The sequence below is a fragment of the Chiroxiphia lanceolata genome, chromosome Z (assembly GCF_009829145.1).
Source record: "Chiroxiphia lanceolata isolate bChiLan1 chromosome Z, bChiLan1.pri, whole genome shotgun sequence".
Taxonomy (NCBI): Eukaryota; Metazoa; Chordata; class Aves; order Passeriformes; family Pipridae; genus Chiroxiphia; species Chiroxiphia lanceolata.
In genome coordinates, this window is record NC_045671.1 from 58,481,280 (window position 1) to 58,498,195 (window position 16,916).

The following is a 16,916-nucleotide window of genomic DNA, read 5'->3' on the forward strand; positions in this document are numbered from 1 at the left end:
TTCTGCACTACAAGCTCAAATGTCTCCTCTGCTGTGTATTGAAAGAAATTATCCTGCACAAATGAATGCTATTTACAGATCAACTTCTGTCATCATTTAGTGTGTGTGTTTTTTGTTTTTTGATGCTTATCCATCTCTGTTTCACAAGAACTTCATTGCTAACTCAAAATATTTATCTACTCAAAATGTTTATCTAGAAGCAACAGAAGAAGTTTCGTTGGACAGTCCGGAGAGGGATCCAATACTTTCACCAGAACCTACTCCTGCAATCACTCCTGTAACACCTACTACATTAGTAGCTCCCAGAATGGAATCAAAAAGCATAACAGCCCCAGTGATTTTTGATAGATCCAGAGAAGAGGTATGCAGTAAACTTCTAAATTATGGAAATGTCTTACATGGCATTTTAAGCTTTTCCTTCTATTGAAATACCAGTTCCTCAATGTTGCCTCATAGCAGCATTCGTTGCTAAGGATAAGAATGTAAAAGAAAATGTATTCTGTTTATTTTGCATATGAAATTTATTGTGAATTTGACTCATGAAAATACCATAAGAATTCACTACTTAGGTGATTATATTGGAGATCTCTAGTGTGAGGAGTAAGAAGTTCTCTTCCTTCAGAACAGGTATTTTAAAAGTATGTGTAGGAGTAAACTATGAGCTTGACATGTGAGAAATATTAATAATGTAAAATAACTCCTACTAGCCTGTTACAGGCTTCAACTTGGATTTCCAAAGCTGTTTTTAGTGAGGAAATGGAAGAAGCACTTTTTAGCGTTATCCTGCATAGTAATATACAGCTGAGGATAATGGTAGTTTAAATGTTGCTGTGTGCATTTGATGTTCCAGTCAAAGCCTTGGAGCTGCTGAATGCCATTCATTCTGGAGAGTTCTCTTACTGGACAGTGGCTTTGCTAAATGAGTTTGCTAACAAGACCTACCTGTGACTCGATGATGGCTGCTTCCCCGGATATCACAGAATGGCATTTGTTTCTGATTTTGTCCCCTTCAGCCCTAGTAACTGTCCCTTCTGCCATGGTTTTTCTTAAGATCTCTCATTTTTATCAAATATATGTATTACATGAAAGATTATGAAATTCTGGGAGATTAGAACTCAGACAAGTATCAGAAAATTTTTGATCTGTTGTATTTCCCTTCTGAAGCTCTTCTGCTGCAGATACCATTAATGAGAAGGAATGCCTGTCTTTAGATTAGAGGCACATAGAAATACTGCAAATGAGAGTGGTTGTGAACCACAGTATCACTGTAGGTCATACAATGAACGTACCCCTAAGTTAAATATTTACTAAAATTTTTTAGACCAGCAACTTCTGAGTCTGCCATACTAAGAGCTTTTTTACGAGGCCTTAAAACTAAAATTGTAGAACCAGTTAGGTTGGAAAAGACCTTTAAAATCACTGAGTCCAATTGTAAACCTGGCACTGCCAAGTTCACCACATGAACTTAGTTGCAGTCACAGTCAGTGTTAGAAATTATAGTAACGTTGGACACTGTCAGTGGTTTTTAATTATACAAACATACCAACTTTTTCTCCTCCTTCCTCTATACTCTTATCCTTGTAACCACGTATATAAGATGAGTGCATGTTACCTTTCTAAATGTGGCAAATCTTTTTCATAGATTGAAGAGGAAGCAAATGGAGATTTGTTTGATATAGAAATCAATGTATCAGACCCAGAGAAAGTTGGTAAGTTCCTTGAGCCTAGCATTTCAGACTGTCTTATTCTCTGAAGACTATTCTTAAATTTCAGCATGACTTCTTCACTTGTCTTTTGGCAGTTTTTGCTATCTAAATGGAAAACTATGTAATGTATATTTTGGAATAAAAAGTGTATGGCGGGATAACCATACCTTGCCCTGGCGTAAATATCTTCATTTTCTTGCAGGAGATGGCATGAATGCTTATATGGCATACAGAGTAACAACAAAGGTAACTAGTGCAACAAATACTTGTAGATAACTTTGTGTCATAGCTAAAATGGATCAGTAATTCATAACAATTTTTTTTTTTTAAGACATCACTATCAATGTTCCACAAAAATGAGTTCTCTGTTAAAAGAAGATTCAGTGATTTTCTTGGCTTGCACAGCAAATTAGCAACGAAGTACATGCATATTGGTTATATTGTGCCTCCAGCTCCAGAAAAAAGTATTGTAGGTAAGTGCAGTTCCTGTAAGGTGACACTTAAGTATTGTAATATAAATTACTTTACTGGACAAATACTGCTTAGTGATGCTCAAGTGGTCCAAATGTTCTTCATGCTCTGTATTTTTAAACAGTTCAGGTTAAATTGGAAAGATATGTAATGGCCTCTTCCTAACTCAGAGGACATATGTCTTACTACTTGGCCTTGAATTTCTTATCTATGATTCTTTCTTTGCTGTTGCCCTTCAAAAGCTGATTAGTCTATCAAAACAAAGATGTTAAAAAATTTATTTTTAGCCTAAGCTGTTATCAATTGCCTGCAGCATACAGAGCTCATACATATTCCACCTTCTAATACTGTCTGTTTCTTTTTATCATGGTGAATGCAAAACCTCTCATTAATTAATGCATTAAAACAACTTCAGTTTTATGATCTATAAGTAGTAGAAGTTCTTCCAAAATAACTAAGCATTTAAAAAAGTAAAACCTGTTGAAATATTTTGCGTTACTCATAAATAGGTGATTTGACTCTAGAATGTTGTTTGATATGTAGAGAATAGCAAGACTTCTTTTTCAGTAATTTAGTCTGTAAAGCTAACCAGAGCAGCAGCTTTTCACATAGGCAGCAGTAGGCAGACTGAGTAGATGTAGGCAGCAGAAGGCTTGGGAAATTAAGGATTTTACTTCTGTGGGAAAACATTTTATGGACACTTCTGTGGACTGCATTTTGAAGTCTGTGAGACTGAAAATTTTACCTGAATTTTTGGTAGTTCTTGAAAAATATATGTGATTCTGTAATAACCAGTTTTTCATATAACAAAAATAAGTTTAACTCCAAATGCAAACAGATCTTTTAAAGATGGAGTGAGGTTTTTGGTCACATCCTTTGGATGATACATTTAAGGCATTTATGACAGTGTTCATTTACATGGAAATGTAGAGCTTGCATCACAGTCAGAATCACCTGTAAGACAAAACTTAGACTGGATTTCAGGTACTACTTGAACAAAACCAGCATTAAAATTGATACGCCTGGAAGTCTGTAAAAAGGTTCGACTTACTGCAGTGTAAGCAAGTACTGGCTGCTGCTTCAAATCCTTGTATAGAGACTTTTTTACACTACAAGTATGTTGGGAAAACTCACAGATTCTGTAGGACATTTCAAAGGAGCATGAGACTCTCTCTTTAAAGTTGAACTTCACTGCATGGGTCTTAGTTGGTTCTGTTCAAAAGCATGTAGTCAATACATTTCTAAGCACTGGAACAGGCTGCCCAGGGAGATCATGGAGTTTCCCTCTCTGGACACATTCAAAACCCACCTGGACATGTTCCTGTGTAACCTGCTCTAAGTGACCCTGCCTTGGCAGCAGGATTGCACTAGATGATCTCAAGAGGTCCCTTCCAACCTAATAATTCTGTGATTCTGTAACTCTGGAGAAAAGAAGGGATTGATTAGAGAGCGTTTTAAAATAACTCAACTTTAAGCAGGGAGCTGACAAAGCAGCTGAAAGTTGATATATAGTGTTTACATCGCATGTGTTTATTTTTAAAGTCTTAATACATAATGGCGTACATTCGGTGTTATGCAGTGCCTATTGTACAAAAGTCCTTGGTCTGTTCGTTCTGTTACAATGTTGATAACACATGGAGTTTTAAGCTCCAACTTTATTTTGGTGATGAGTGGGAGGGGCTGAAATTTTAGATCTTAGCTATTTTCAAGTGACTGTGGAACAAAGGATAAAAATGAGTCAGTGGTGAGTTAGAGTTGGGCATTCTCCAAACCGCTTCATTACTTACATACGCATGTGTGAAAGTCACGGTTTTTTCTTTTTTAAAGAAAATAATCTGTTAAATCATGGATCTTTTCTGTGAAGGATTTACATGGGTGCTTGGGCTTGAGAATCAACCTTTACACTTGCATTTAAATATGCTTATGTTAACGGAGAAAGAAACCTGGCATGAACTGTCAATATCACAGATTAAGGGTTCCTCATACTGGTCGTTTGATTACGTATTCATTTTTTCCCCTATGAACTTCTGTACAAACTTCAAAGGTGAAGGATTTTTTGTATTAAACACAGAATTTCTTGCTTTCTGCAGTGAAATATTAATGTACAGTAATACTCTAATGCAAAAAGGTGAGGTATGTGAATTACCTCAACTTTGTTTGAATACTTTAATCCTTCTTCTTTAAGACATACTTGATTTTACAGATAAATTTGTGGATTTACAGTTACATTACACTGTTTAGTATACCTTTGAAAAAAATGCCTATCAGATTTATTTTCATTATGTTGCAGAGAAAGGAAAAGCTAAGGCTCCACAGAGAGGTTAAGGGTTCTTCCTTGTTTCTGTAAGGATGCTATTTGTCCCTTCTGTGGGTCACTGTGCAAAGCTTGTAAAGCCAGAAGGGAGATGGGACAAGGAACAATACTGGGAGCTGTTGACCTGGCAGGTCACAAGAGTACATATTCAGAATCTCAGATGTAGACCTTTTAGTTGGAGAAGCACAAACCTAACAGGTCAGAAATACACTACAGCCAGTAATAAGATGTCCAAATTATCATGAAATACTGTGTTTTAGGAAATAAGAATAATTATGAATATCCAGTGTTTCATGGTGTTTTTAATAGGACTCAGGTTGCTAAACTCTCTTTACGTCTTTAGCATGAAAATAGTGACCTCAGTCTGACAGTTTTAGAGTTCTTCTGATGCTCAGATTGAGTGTATTTCCTATACCATGACACATCAATAGCTGGCTCCCCATCGTAGTTTTTTGACCATTCTCGTCTTGGTCAGAGGAAGCACTGTAAAACTGCATACATTTTATTCTGCTGATTTCATTCTTCATTCAGTTTGTAGTTGTTTAGAATTTTCAGAACTTGTTAGCTTGCCTGAGTTGACTGAAAAATTACTAGTTTTAGAACTTGGAAAAATAGTAGAATGAAAATATTGGTCATAAGCTTACCAATGAATAGGCTTACAACCCCAGATTTATTTTTCTATTCTGCTTTATATGGTTAACTGTTTTCTTCTTCAGAACATGAGTTACCAGTTAGACTCTGATTGGCATTTAAATTGTCTTTATAAATGCAAATTAACCTAGTTTTCCACAACTGTTAGTCACAATTAATATGTTACGTGAAATTACATATTTCACAGAGCTGCTTCCACAAAACCAGGTAACACGAAGTGTTGATATTTTTTTCTGTTCCTATGTAGTGTTTTTCATTGTAATTTGAATTAAATATGTAAACTTAGGTGAGCTTTATCTTCTAATCACATCACTTATGTTAATGATTTAATTAAAATCAATATGATGCCATTTTCTTCAAGGCATGACCAAGGTTAAAGTAGGCAAAGAAGATTCTTCATCTACTGAATTTGTAGAGAAAAGAAGAGCCGCTCTAGAAAGGTAATGTCTGTATCTAAGTAAAATTTATTTAGGCTCAGAATTACTTGTAGTGTACTTACGGAGGCACTGTAATTGAAACATGGGCCATCTGTACTTAGATGAATTCTGGAGGCTGTATACAGTTGTCGAATTTTTTGTGTAGAAATTGAATAATCCCCATTAATAGCAGGAAACGTAGGCTTATTGGTAGAAAAGATTATGGATAACTTGTTTCAACTTAAGATTGTACAGATTCAGTAAGTAAAACTATCTTTATCAGCTTATTTAGATGTTTGTGGTTGAAGGAATTAAGGCACTTACAGCAGCATATCTGTTCTATAGCAAACCAACTGTTGGGCAGGGAGATGAGTGAAAGGGTCACTTGAAAGTCAAATGGCCTCCTGGTTACATATATTGATGACATTGATGTGACTAGCTGGATTTTGGCCTAAGAGATATGTTTTGGCCTAAGGTGTCTGTCACCCAGTGCTGGCATACAGCTGATACTGTTCAAGTATCTTCAACGTGGAAAGGTCCTGTCCCTGGTATACTGCCACATTAACTTGTACTTGTACTTGATGCTGAGTATAGAACAGGGAAAGAAAAGCTGAGCGATCTAGTGTGTAAAATAGTTGCACTGCAATCCTTAGCTTCTATAGGAAGAAAAATAAGGATCTGGTGGTCATACCTAATGGAGGATAGATAACAAATTACACTTTGTATCTGAGCAGCAATGCTAAAAACCCACTCCAAGGAGTTGCATTGATTTTTACTTTTCTATGTGTGTACATCAGTCCTTTAGAACTAAATGTGTTGATGACTGTAGTACATCCAGCATATAAGTAGTTCATACCTGGATCATAATCAAGTCACTTGTCCAAGATTTCCTTTAAATACCAGAATTACCTGTAACAAAAAGGCCTGTCCACTACACTATACATTTTTTTTTTCTGGTGTAAACTGGATGTTATTAAAGGAGGAGATGTTTATTCAGCTGTTGAAAGTATGAAGTATAATATTTTACCGCTGTGCAACATACAGTTATGGTAGGTCCCACGTTAAGGACTTTCTGGTTTAAAGAAACTGTTATAAACCAATGCCTGACCTTTAGTATGTTATGCTGTGGTATGGAGTGCGTGACACTGTGTTATTTTCAGTCACACACATTATATTTGTTTTGTTATCTGATATTTTAATTTTTAAAATCATAGGTATCTACAACGAACAGTAAAGCACCCAACCTTGCTACAGGATCCAGATTTAAGACAGTTCTTGGAAAGTTCTGAGGTATTTCAGTTCTTTTAATTTCTCCTATTTGTTTCTAGATATAGTAACCTGCTTAAATAATGATGTACCTCTGGCTCTCATAAAACTAAGCGATAGTGACAAAAAGCTATTTGCTGTACAGTGACTTTTCAAGTGAGTTGGTCTGTCCAGTTCTGAGTGAAATTTGTCATAGCTGGTGGAAGTCTGTAATTGATGTTACTGACTGTTAATTGAGATCAAGAATTAAGCTGGCTTGGAAGCAGCTCTCTTGCCCCCAGGAGTTCAGTGTAAGCTGTATTGGTAGGATAATGTGAAAATGCTAGCAATGCTGCTGGCCAGGCTGGGTGTTTTGTGAATAGAGGACTTCAGTCCTCTGTACTATCAATCTGGCACCTTTCACAATATTAAGTATATTGTTAAAGATACATGATATCTCTTTATAAATATTCATAGTGGTTTCACTGTAATACTGAACTGTCTTTTGGCTAATATCAGTATCTTAGTTATACTAATAAGTCACAGAGGCCTCACTGCTGATAAAAGCATCAACAGATAACTTACAGTGGGTTTGTCAATGCTGCGGATGGACAAAACATCATGTAAAGGGTAGATGTTCTGATAAGGGGGGCTAGCTTGTACGGCATATGGCATATTCAATCTAGCCTGAGTAATAATATCAGTTAAATTTAAAGTTTGTTAACTTACCTCTAAGAATTTCTCAGTACCTATGCAGATAACACAGTTCTTATGATACACTTGAGGTAGGTTTTGAAATCCACCCTATATTGAAAAGCAAAAAGTCATCAACCTTTTATAATCAGCACATAGTACATGTCTTGCATTACAGATAAATGTTTTACAGAATTTCTTTTTTCTAATTTGTTGTAAATCTAAGCTTTTCTTTTCCTGTAGTGGCAGTTTGTTCTTTGTAGTGTAGAGGTGACTAGTTAGGACATCTGGCTAGTTCATAACAGCTTTGGACAAGTGGGTTGTTTGTTCTATTTAAATGTAAAGTTGTAGAAGAAAAGTAAATAGTCTATATTTTTAAGTTTTCCTCTTGAGAATGTAAAAGTAGTAAATCTGAGGAATTAGATTCCACTATATTGAAACATATAGGAGCAAAGAAAACACTATATCCTTTTCTTTCCCCCTTGTGCCCAGTTAAACCTCCATCCTTTTAACCAGTCTGTTTGCCCTTATTTGTCATTCAATTCCAGCTGCCGAGAGCGGTTAACACCCAGGCTCTGAGTGGAGCAGGAATATTGAGGATGGTGAACAAGGCTGCCGACGCTGTCAACAAAATGACAATCAAGATGAATGAATCGGATGCAGTAAGAGCTGATTTTTCGGCTTGAATAATGAGACGAATTAATGAGCCTCAACAATTGCATTTTAAAGCTGTAGAAGTGGAAAATGGGTTATTAATTTGCTTATTGGCTTGAATTCTTAGCTGTATAAGTTGACCACCCTGGCAGTACCTGGATAATTTGCTTCCTTAGAACCAGAAATGTTGTTGGTAATCTAATTTGTAATGCTTGACTCTTTCATCTTTTGTCAGTGGTTTGAAGAAAAACAACAGCAATTTGAGAATCTGGATCAGCAACTTAGGAAACTTCATGCCAGTGTTGAAGCATTAGTCTGCCACAGAAAAGGTAACCTAACTTCAATGTGACTGCATGAACTTTAGGAAATGATGATGAAACAAGAGCTTAGCACGTGAGAGCTCTTAACTGATTAATAGAGATACGCAATATATTTTAATGCACAGATCTTTTATTTGTACCTTTTATTTTAAACTGCTCTAGCACTTTTTTAATATCTTTTTAATCTTGAATTTAACCAGAATATCTGTCATTGTTAGAGTTACTTTATTGATTTAGCATATTTTTTTTCCATTGCACCCTTTCAATACCGCACCTGTACCAGGTGATTCTACTGCAGTAGACATCCATGAACTTAGGTCTCATGGCAAGAGTAATTTCTTTCTGAACAAAAAGTGGCTGCATAAATCCATTTAAACATCTTTTGGTTCAGTATTGCTCTGTTAACTGAGTTTAAGCTCTTACACAGGAATTTGCTATTCTTATTTTGGTCCCACATAAGGGTATATCATCAAGCTACTGTTAAAGTAAACTTTCCTGGGAAGATAAGTAGTCACAGAATATCAGCTTTTTGTTTACTTATTTTAGAGAGAAGCAAAGCCTATAAGTTCATAAGCAGCTTGTGCTGTTTTTTTTTGTCAAAGACAGATTTCTGTCAGATGATTTAAAAAAGTCCCCAAGCCCCCCCCCAAAAAAAAAACCCCAAACTCCACAATTTTGATTTATAATTCAAGAAAGACCATGAGTGTGCTTTCTGACACTACTGTATTATGTTAAAATATGGTGTCACCTTTGAGCTCTTTCAAAGGTACATGAAAATGTCATAAGTTGCTTTCTCATAATTCTAAACACACATTGCTCTCTCTAGTAAAAAAATCTTTAGCCGGCTGTCGTCAAGGCTAAGGAGTATTTAAGAAGTAGTGGAAAATGGAAATCTTGGTTTACTGTTGATTTGACACCTGATTATAAATTTGAAGAAGTGTTGGTTGGTTTTTTTAAGAGTTGTGTTTCAGTTGTAAAGGTTTCAAATATCTGAAGACATTTTCCTTCTGCAATCACTTCTGGTGTTCTGATGATTCTGCAGGAGTAGCAGAGCTGCAAACAAACCTGCATTTTTAATCCTGAAGTAATTTGGACTAAACATTTGTTCAAAGGTCCTTCATAGAACTTAACTTTGTACGGGATTACTTACATAGGATTTGATGAGACAATTGTGCCAGTATTTGTTAATAAATAAGCTCAAAACTACCTCTACAGATGCTGATATGTGAGGATTGTTTGTTTTTTATTCTAAAGCATGGCAGATGTGGCAATACAGTACAGTATGCACAGTAGAAGTTACTTAACAGTCAATAAAACCTTCCAACAGAAATAAATTCCACTCATGGGAATGGTGGTTTTATGAAAGAATTGGGGTTTTTTTTCTCTCTGAACTTAGTGGAACAACTGTGCTGTAAAACTTTTAAAATTGTTCTGATTTTACCCTGTGGGTGACTTGGCTTTTTTTTTTGTGGTCTTGAATTTTCTCTGAGCTAGGCAGTTGGATAATACTGAAGTGACATTTTTTTCCATGTCTTTTGCTTGACAGATTAAGCATGACATTAACAGACTCTGCAAAACATTTACTGATCAAGAGTTTTTTGCATAGGAGTCTTTCTCCTAAATGTGGTTTCATTGTGGTCTCCTTGTGTATTTTATCTGTTTGGCTTCTTTTTTATCTGTATTTGGCTTCTGTTTTTCCATTGGTGAAGTTAGGGTTGAAATCGGGCAGAGGTCTCTGTTCCACTGATCTATGCCACAGAGTAATATAACAAATTAACTACGTTGTACTGAACATTACTCCTGTGTTTCAGAGCTTTCAGCCAACACAGCTGCCTTTGCTAAAAGTGCTGCCATGTTAGGTAACTCTGAGGATCACACTGCCCTTTCTAGAGCTTTGTCTCAGCTTGCAGAGGTTGAGGAGAAGATAGATCAGTTGCATCAAGAACAAGCTTTTGCTGATTTCTATGTGTTCTCAGAGCTTCTTGGTGATTACATTCGTCTGATTGCTGCAGTAAAAGTGAGTACTACTAGGAAAAAGACTGATTTTGTCTTTGAAGTCACATTCTCAACTTGTAAATTCAGGGTAAATGAATGTGTGCATTTGCACATGTTATTACACAGTTAAGACAGTTAAGTTTTTTACCTGAAGTTGTAGCTGAGTAAAATGAATACATTCATGATCAGCTATTCCAGTGATAAAAATAGTTGTGATCAAAAATGTGAATGGAGTAGTAAGGTCCCAAGAAAATGCAAATCTACTTTGAGCAGTACCAATTGTATACATTATTTGGGGACACTGAACTATACTGTGTTTAGCATACTGTACCGGCTTCTTTTAGATTATTGTTACACTATGCTCATAAATTTTTAATAACATAATTCAGCTGTATTTGGTAGATAGCCAATAGTTTCTGTAAATAAGAAAAAAAAGCAATTTGTGTATCTGCATCTCATTAAAGAAAATATTCAATTTAGATGTAAGCTATGCTTCACAGCATAATTAGGAAGGGGTGTCTGTGAATTCTTTACAGAAATATCCTTGAACTTGCCAGGCTATTGGGAGTACATATTTTTCTTTTTACTTTATTTCTTTTTTAATTTTTTTTTCTTTTTTTTTATATTTTTGTTTTAATTCTGCTACTGTAGTCCGTTGCTAACAAAAATGTGTTGCTGAATATGCATGTAATCCATATGCATAAAAGTTTACTAGAATCTACATGTAGAGAATTGTTTGCATAATAGAACACCTTTTAGTTGTCCTTTAGTTGTTTTGGTAACGTTTTAATGGAATGAGGCACATAAAATGTTTTGGGGCACTAAAGTATCTGCTTTGAAAAGGATTCTTCTTAAATACTGTTATTTCTGGAAGGTATTGAGCTGTGCAAGCGTGCTGTCAAATGAAATAACAGGAGACACACTAGGTTTTTTTGAGTGTACTTCACACAGAATCAAAGAGAATTTGCTGAGTTGGAAGAGACCCACAAGGATCATAAGTCTGACTCCTAAGTAAATGGCCCATACAGGATTGGAACCTGCAACCTTGGCGTTATTAGCACCATGCTCTAACCAACTGAGCTAGTCTCCAGCTCAATTCAGAATTACTTTTTCCTACTGGAAATCTAGATAGCTCTTACAATTCCAGTTGTTTAATAAATTTATCTGTTCTTACAGGGTGTGTTCGACCATCGAATGAAATGCTGGCAGAAGTGGCAAGATGCTCAGGTCACTTTACAAAAAAAACGTGAAGCTGAAGCAAAGCTCCAACTTGCCAACAAACCTGATAAATTGCAGCAAGCTAAAGATGAGATAAAAGAGGTAATGTTATCAAACATTATGTTGGAGGTCGGACATGCTGCATTAGCTCATTCATTCTGCATTAATGCTGCTTTATACCATTTTTATTTACAAATCACTTACTTATTTGCCATTTTCCATATTTACTGAAATTGTTAAAGGAATTTATTTAAATTCCAAGTATGTGCAATTGTTACTCATTGTAAAATCTGTAAGGCAGCTAATACTGTCTCTACGGAGTCTGGGAGATGGGAGGAGGGGAATATGTAAAAGGTTATGCTTTTAACTTTTAACAGATCGCTTGGATAGGCAGCGGAGCATTTCTGTTTCTAATGCTAAGATGACTTGGCTAAGTCTAGCAAAGGCAACTAATAGGGAACTGTTCCCATGTTTTGCTTAATTGTGCAGCATATCTACCCATATATATATATGCATGTATATATGGTGTAATTTCAGTAAAAATAAATCTAACATGTTGAAGTGTCATAATTTATACACTTTTTCTGTCATGCTTCACTAAGGAAATTGAGGAGGTAGGACAACTTAATTATTTAACACTAATTTGTTCTAATTATACTCCAGTACTCTCTATTAAATAACAGAAGAACATTATTGCAGATTTCAAGCTCTCTTACACAGTTGCTTTGTTTGGCTTCCTCATTGGTCACTAACCACATGCTCCTTTGTTCTTTTTGCCCTTCAATATATTTCACATACAGTAGTGAAGTGACTCATTAACTTGACTTTCTTTTTCTTAAAAAAGGCCTTTGCTTATTGAGAAAACTGAGTATCACTCCTGTGCGACCACATTCTTGCTGGTTGCCTCTTTTCATGTTACCCATCCATTCACGGTGCATTTCCTGATTATTGGAAGTAGTAGGATATAGTGATCCTTTCTCAGTTCCAATATTAAAATAATTAATTATAATTTTTCTTAAGAACTTATTTTTCCTACTTTATTGGATGATTAGAGAAGGCTTTTAGTAAATCCCCAATTTAAATGTGTCAGGTGAAAGTTCTTGCTGCCATTGAAATGTGTTTAGAGTTGCTGAATTCTGTAATAGTGGACCTTCTGGCAGAGAAATTGCAAGGTGGAAGCCTACGCAGCTTGAGCATCATCCATGACTCAGTTGTTTTTTTCATGGATAAAAGGGCAAAGAACAGTCCTAGAAATACCTTACTGAATGAGAAACTTTTTCTTGTCAGATACTGTAGGATAGCAAACTGTTATCCTGTGATAGTTCACATAAAACCTGGCATTTGGGCATGATGAAACTGGAATGTTATTGGATTCATTAGGCCTGTAGAGGCTTTCACAGAAGTCTCAGGCACTTCTAGTTGGTGTGGTAGGAAGGCACAGGTAGTCTTAATCTGTTTTATATTGTTTTATATTGTTTGAGTTATCTAATAACTCTTTAGGCTATTCTTCCATGAAGAACATCCTATGACTTATTGCTTAATTATGTACATCTAAAAAGGCAATAAGGGGGCTCTGAATAAATATAAACTAAAAATACAAATATGGAGATGTTTATTGGAACATAGATGATGTTTATGTCATATCCCAATAGTAACTTGACACTGCATCACCAAATGATTTTTTTGTAAGTAAGTAGCACCACTGGATTGCTAACAGGATTATGCTACATTGACGCATGTTGCTTCCCTGCTGCCTCTTTCTGAGGAAGATAAATGTTACCGAATATGTTCCCATGACTGAGGTAATATGTTGCGATTAACAGATACAGTTGCATTTTAAATAACTGCTAGCCTGCATGTGTCTGCAGCGTGAGGCTCACAGTGTATCTACACAGATAGCTTAAACTTTAAAATGTAATAGATGTGTAAAAACAGTTACAGGTTAATGTAGGTGATGATGATCTCGTCTTGTCTAGCTGCATGTCTTTTCACAGAAACAGAGATGCAGCCTAGTGTCAGGTACTGTTACATAAATGCCATGCTCCCAATATGGCAAAATCCTATACGAAATGTTTCTTCCTCTGCATTTTCCTCTAGTGGTCTTCTTACCTGCAGTAACATTTCTATTCCTGCTTTCTATGAAAACAGTTTCCACAAGAAGGCTTGTACTTTGGCTTCCTAAAGCAATGTGTATTCTGTTTGGAAAGCAAATGAACACATCCTCAGTAGCTTTTCAACAAAAATGTGACAGGGATAATTATATACTTGCTCGTAGGCAAACATGAAGATTTAATCATCTCTTCTGGAATCAGGAAAGTACAGGGAACTAACCTTTGAGACTGTTCCATGCTGGATTGGACAGGTTTAGATTATTTTTATATGATATTTGTAAGGGGAATAGCAAGTAAAGCCTTAGATATCCATTTTCTTTTCTAAAGAATATTTTTAAAATGTTAAGTGTTCTTAATAGCCGTACTAAGATATTTTTACATTTTATCTACAGATAGCATTACTTAAAGATACTGTTGTTGTAACATCCTATTATGTAAATTTGAAATTATTGTAAGGCTTTCTCTTAAGTAGGCAAAAGAAAATCAAACAGGTCCTTTTAGTTCATCAATATGAACTTTTAGACTATTAATACGCTAAAGAAAGTTCAGGTACTGGAAAACTGAATGAACAACACAAACTCTTACCTCTGCATATCTTTCCTTTACCAGTGGGAGACAAAAGTTCAGCAAGGGGAAAAAGATTTTGAACAGATCTCCAAAACCATTCGCAAGGAAGTGGGAAGATTTGAGGCATGTATAATTTTGTCCAACTAAATGACAGTTTTACTTTTGAGCATATGACATTCCAAGTAAAATCTGTTAAGAGGTTAATATGCCATAATTTATTTATTAACAGAAGGAACGAGTGAAAGACTTTAAAACTGTTATTATCGAGTACTTAGAGTCGTTAGTGCAAACACAACAGCAGGTAAGATAAATTTTAAATTTTGTACCAGTTAATATTTAATATATTCCATACTAGGTTATTTAGAAGAAGAAGGGCTTTAAATATAGCAATTTCCAAAATATAAAGAACTGCTAGTCTGTACTGTATTGGAGAATGACATGATGATCACAGTTTCCCAGCTATTGCTATACTCCCTTGCAGAGCTGTAATTCAGGGAAGCAAGGGAGGAGCTCTCTCAGGGATATGGGCAAGCGAAGGGTCTTGTAATCTTCCAAAACCAAAGCAGTATTTCCACTTACAGATTGGAGTAAATTGTAATCAGTATGTACTTACACTTACTGAAGAAACTTTGATACTTAAATGTTTATTGCTTTTTTTAAAAAGTATGAAATAATATTATTGAATATTATAAAGCATTAAAACAGTTTCCAGTGTCTAAGAAGTAGGCCTTGTTCCCCAAAAAGTGTCCAGATGCTTTCTTTTGTTCATTCTAGGAATATAACCCTCCAGCTTTGTTTAATTAAAAAAAAAAAAGTTATCCTTAGAAGTAAGAATAGCAGATTGAGCTTTCATAAAAATTCTGTATAATTGTATTCTGTAGCATTGTGCTCAGCATGTGGTAACATACCTATAGCTATATTAAGCAGATTTGTATATTTATTACCTGTGTTTTTTCTTGCACTATATAAAAACATGAATGAATAAACACCTATGTTCTCACTTTGTCTGGGAAGCAAGTTTACCTCAAGAGGAGGTAGGTATGTGTTGTGTTTTCCAGCATTTAGTACTTAACGAGTGATTTTTCCCTTCTCTTCAAGCTAATAAAATACTGGGAGGCATTCCTACCTGAAGCCAAAGCCATTGCCTAAAAGAAGAATATTCCAAATGACAAGACACTCTGAATATTTGTCCTGGATTAAACTAAATTCCACAGTGAAATCACTTTAAATCATTCAAATAAACCACTATATATTTTATGAATTAACGTGGCTTTTTTTATATACCACAGCGTTTTATTAACAAGCTGCATGTCCTGACCCTCTTTGAAGTGGACTGTGGCATGATGTTCTGCAATACATTGCTGAATTGAACACTATTGTGTCTTAATACTTGCACTCAAGTGTGCACTGCAAGGCCAGAAAGCTGATATTTTTGTTCTTTACAATACAATGTTCTGTAGTATGTTTACCTGATCTTTATGAAACAAATTTAATTGCATTGATTAATGTTCACTTAAACATTCCTGTACAAAATCATGTTTTTGTGATTACAATAATAAAGGGATGTACCTTGTGAAACATTAAACGCTCTGTTTTCGTGTCTGGATACTTCCTGTTCAGAACAAATTGAGATTATATCCAAGAAAAAAACATTTAGTAAAGAGTGCTGGAGAACGTATTAAAGATCCACAAATAAGTATTTGTGGTAAAGTATTCTGTTTTTAATTCTGAATCTCTTCATTACAGGTATTCTTTTCACATGAATTTGTCACTGCCTTGGCAACCTGTAATGCATTAATACTCATAGGGTCCAAAGACTGATGCTTGGGCAGCAGAGAGACGTAAAGTGAAATCTTCAAGCTTTTACAAAGCTTCTGCAGAGTTAAAATCACTTGTATGGTCAAATACTACTGGACCTGATAAATTTCATCAGTTGTCTTCAGTGGTCTCAAGATACAAAAAGAAAAGAAATTTGCAGTAATTGTGGGAATCAGGGAGGAAGAAAAGTAGGTAATTCATCTGCGTGCATGTTAATTGTAAGAACTGTCATTCTACTTGGATGTTCTTGAGTAGAAAATACATTTGCAGGGACTGGTTATCCCTTCTTCAAGAAATCAGAGCACCTAAACATTTTTCTGAAATGTACAATATGAATGTAGGATGTACTGTCCTGTCATTTTAACGATATACTGAGCTTGATAGTGGCATGTATTAGTATTAATATAACCAATTGTAGACAAATCTTAATCATACAAAATACAGGAGAAGCTGTTCTTTCAGCTAATCATAAGGCTGCAGGAAGAGCCCATGAATTTGTATTATTTGTGGTCAAATAAGAAAAAAAGAACACAATACTGTTTCTGAACAGATGGAAACCTAAATTTAGCTGGAAGATTGTACACTTTTTACAACAAAATTAGTGTAAACTTTACAGATTAGTGTCTTGTGTTGTTTCTCTATATAGTTCTGTTGACTCAGCATTTCTGTGAGTCTTCGAGGAAACTAGAAGGGGGAAAAAAACCAAACCAAAACCAACCAAACAATAAAAACCAACA

At 35.3% G+C, this 16,916-nt stretch overlaps 1 protein-coding gene across 2 annotated transcripts in view; it reads left to right on the top strand.

Moving 5' to 3' along the window:
- The window catches only part of SNX2 (sorting nexin 2), a 31,848-nt gene extending 15,902 nt beyond the window's left edge, over positions 1-15,946 (top strand). The window contains exons 3-16 of one of the 2 annotated variants that reach the window (XM_032675598.1): positions 198-361; positions 1,643-1,709; positions 1,909-1,952; positions 2,038-2,179; positions 5,504-5,582; positions 6,773-6,848; positions 8,045-8,158; positions 8,386-8,479; positions 10,282-10,487; positions 11,642-11,785; positions 12,286-12,297; positions 14,404-14,484; positions 14,591-14,662; positions 15,460-15,946. In XM_032675598.1, the coding sequence (XP_032531489.1) occupies positions 198-361; positions 1,643-1,709; positions 1,909-1,952; positions 2,038-2,179; positions 5,504-5,582; positions 6,773-6,848; positions 8,045-8,158; positions 8,386-8,479; positions 10,282-10,487; positions 11,642-11,785; positions 12,286-12,297; positions 14,404-14,484; positions 14,591-14,662; positions 15,460-15,510 (1,346 nt within the window). In that variant the 3' untranslated portion in view covers positions 15,511-15,946. The remainder of the gene's footprint in view (positions 1-197; positions 362-1,642; positions 1,710-1,908; positions 1,953-2,037; positions 2,180-5,503; positions 5,583-6,772; positions 6,849-8,044; positions 8,159-8,385; positions 8,480-10,281; positions 10,488-11,641; positions 11,786-12,285; positions 12,298-14,403; positions 14,485-14,590; positions 14,663-15,459) is intronic. The other variant, XM_032675599.1, reaches the window with a different exon arrangement.
- The last annotated feature ends 970 nt before the right edge of the window (positions 15,947-16,916 follow it).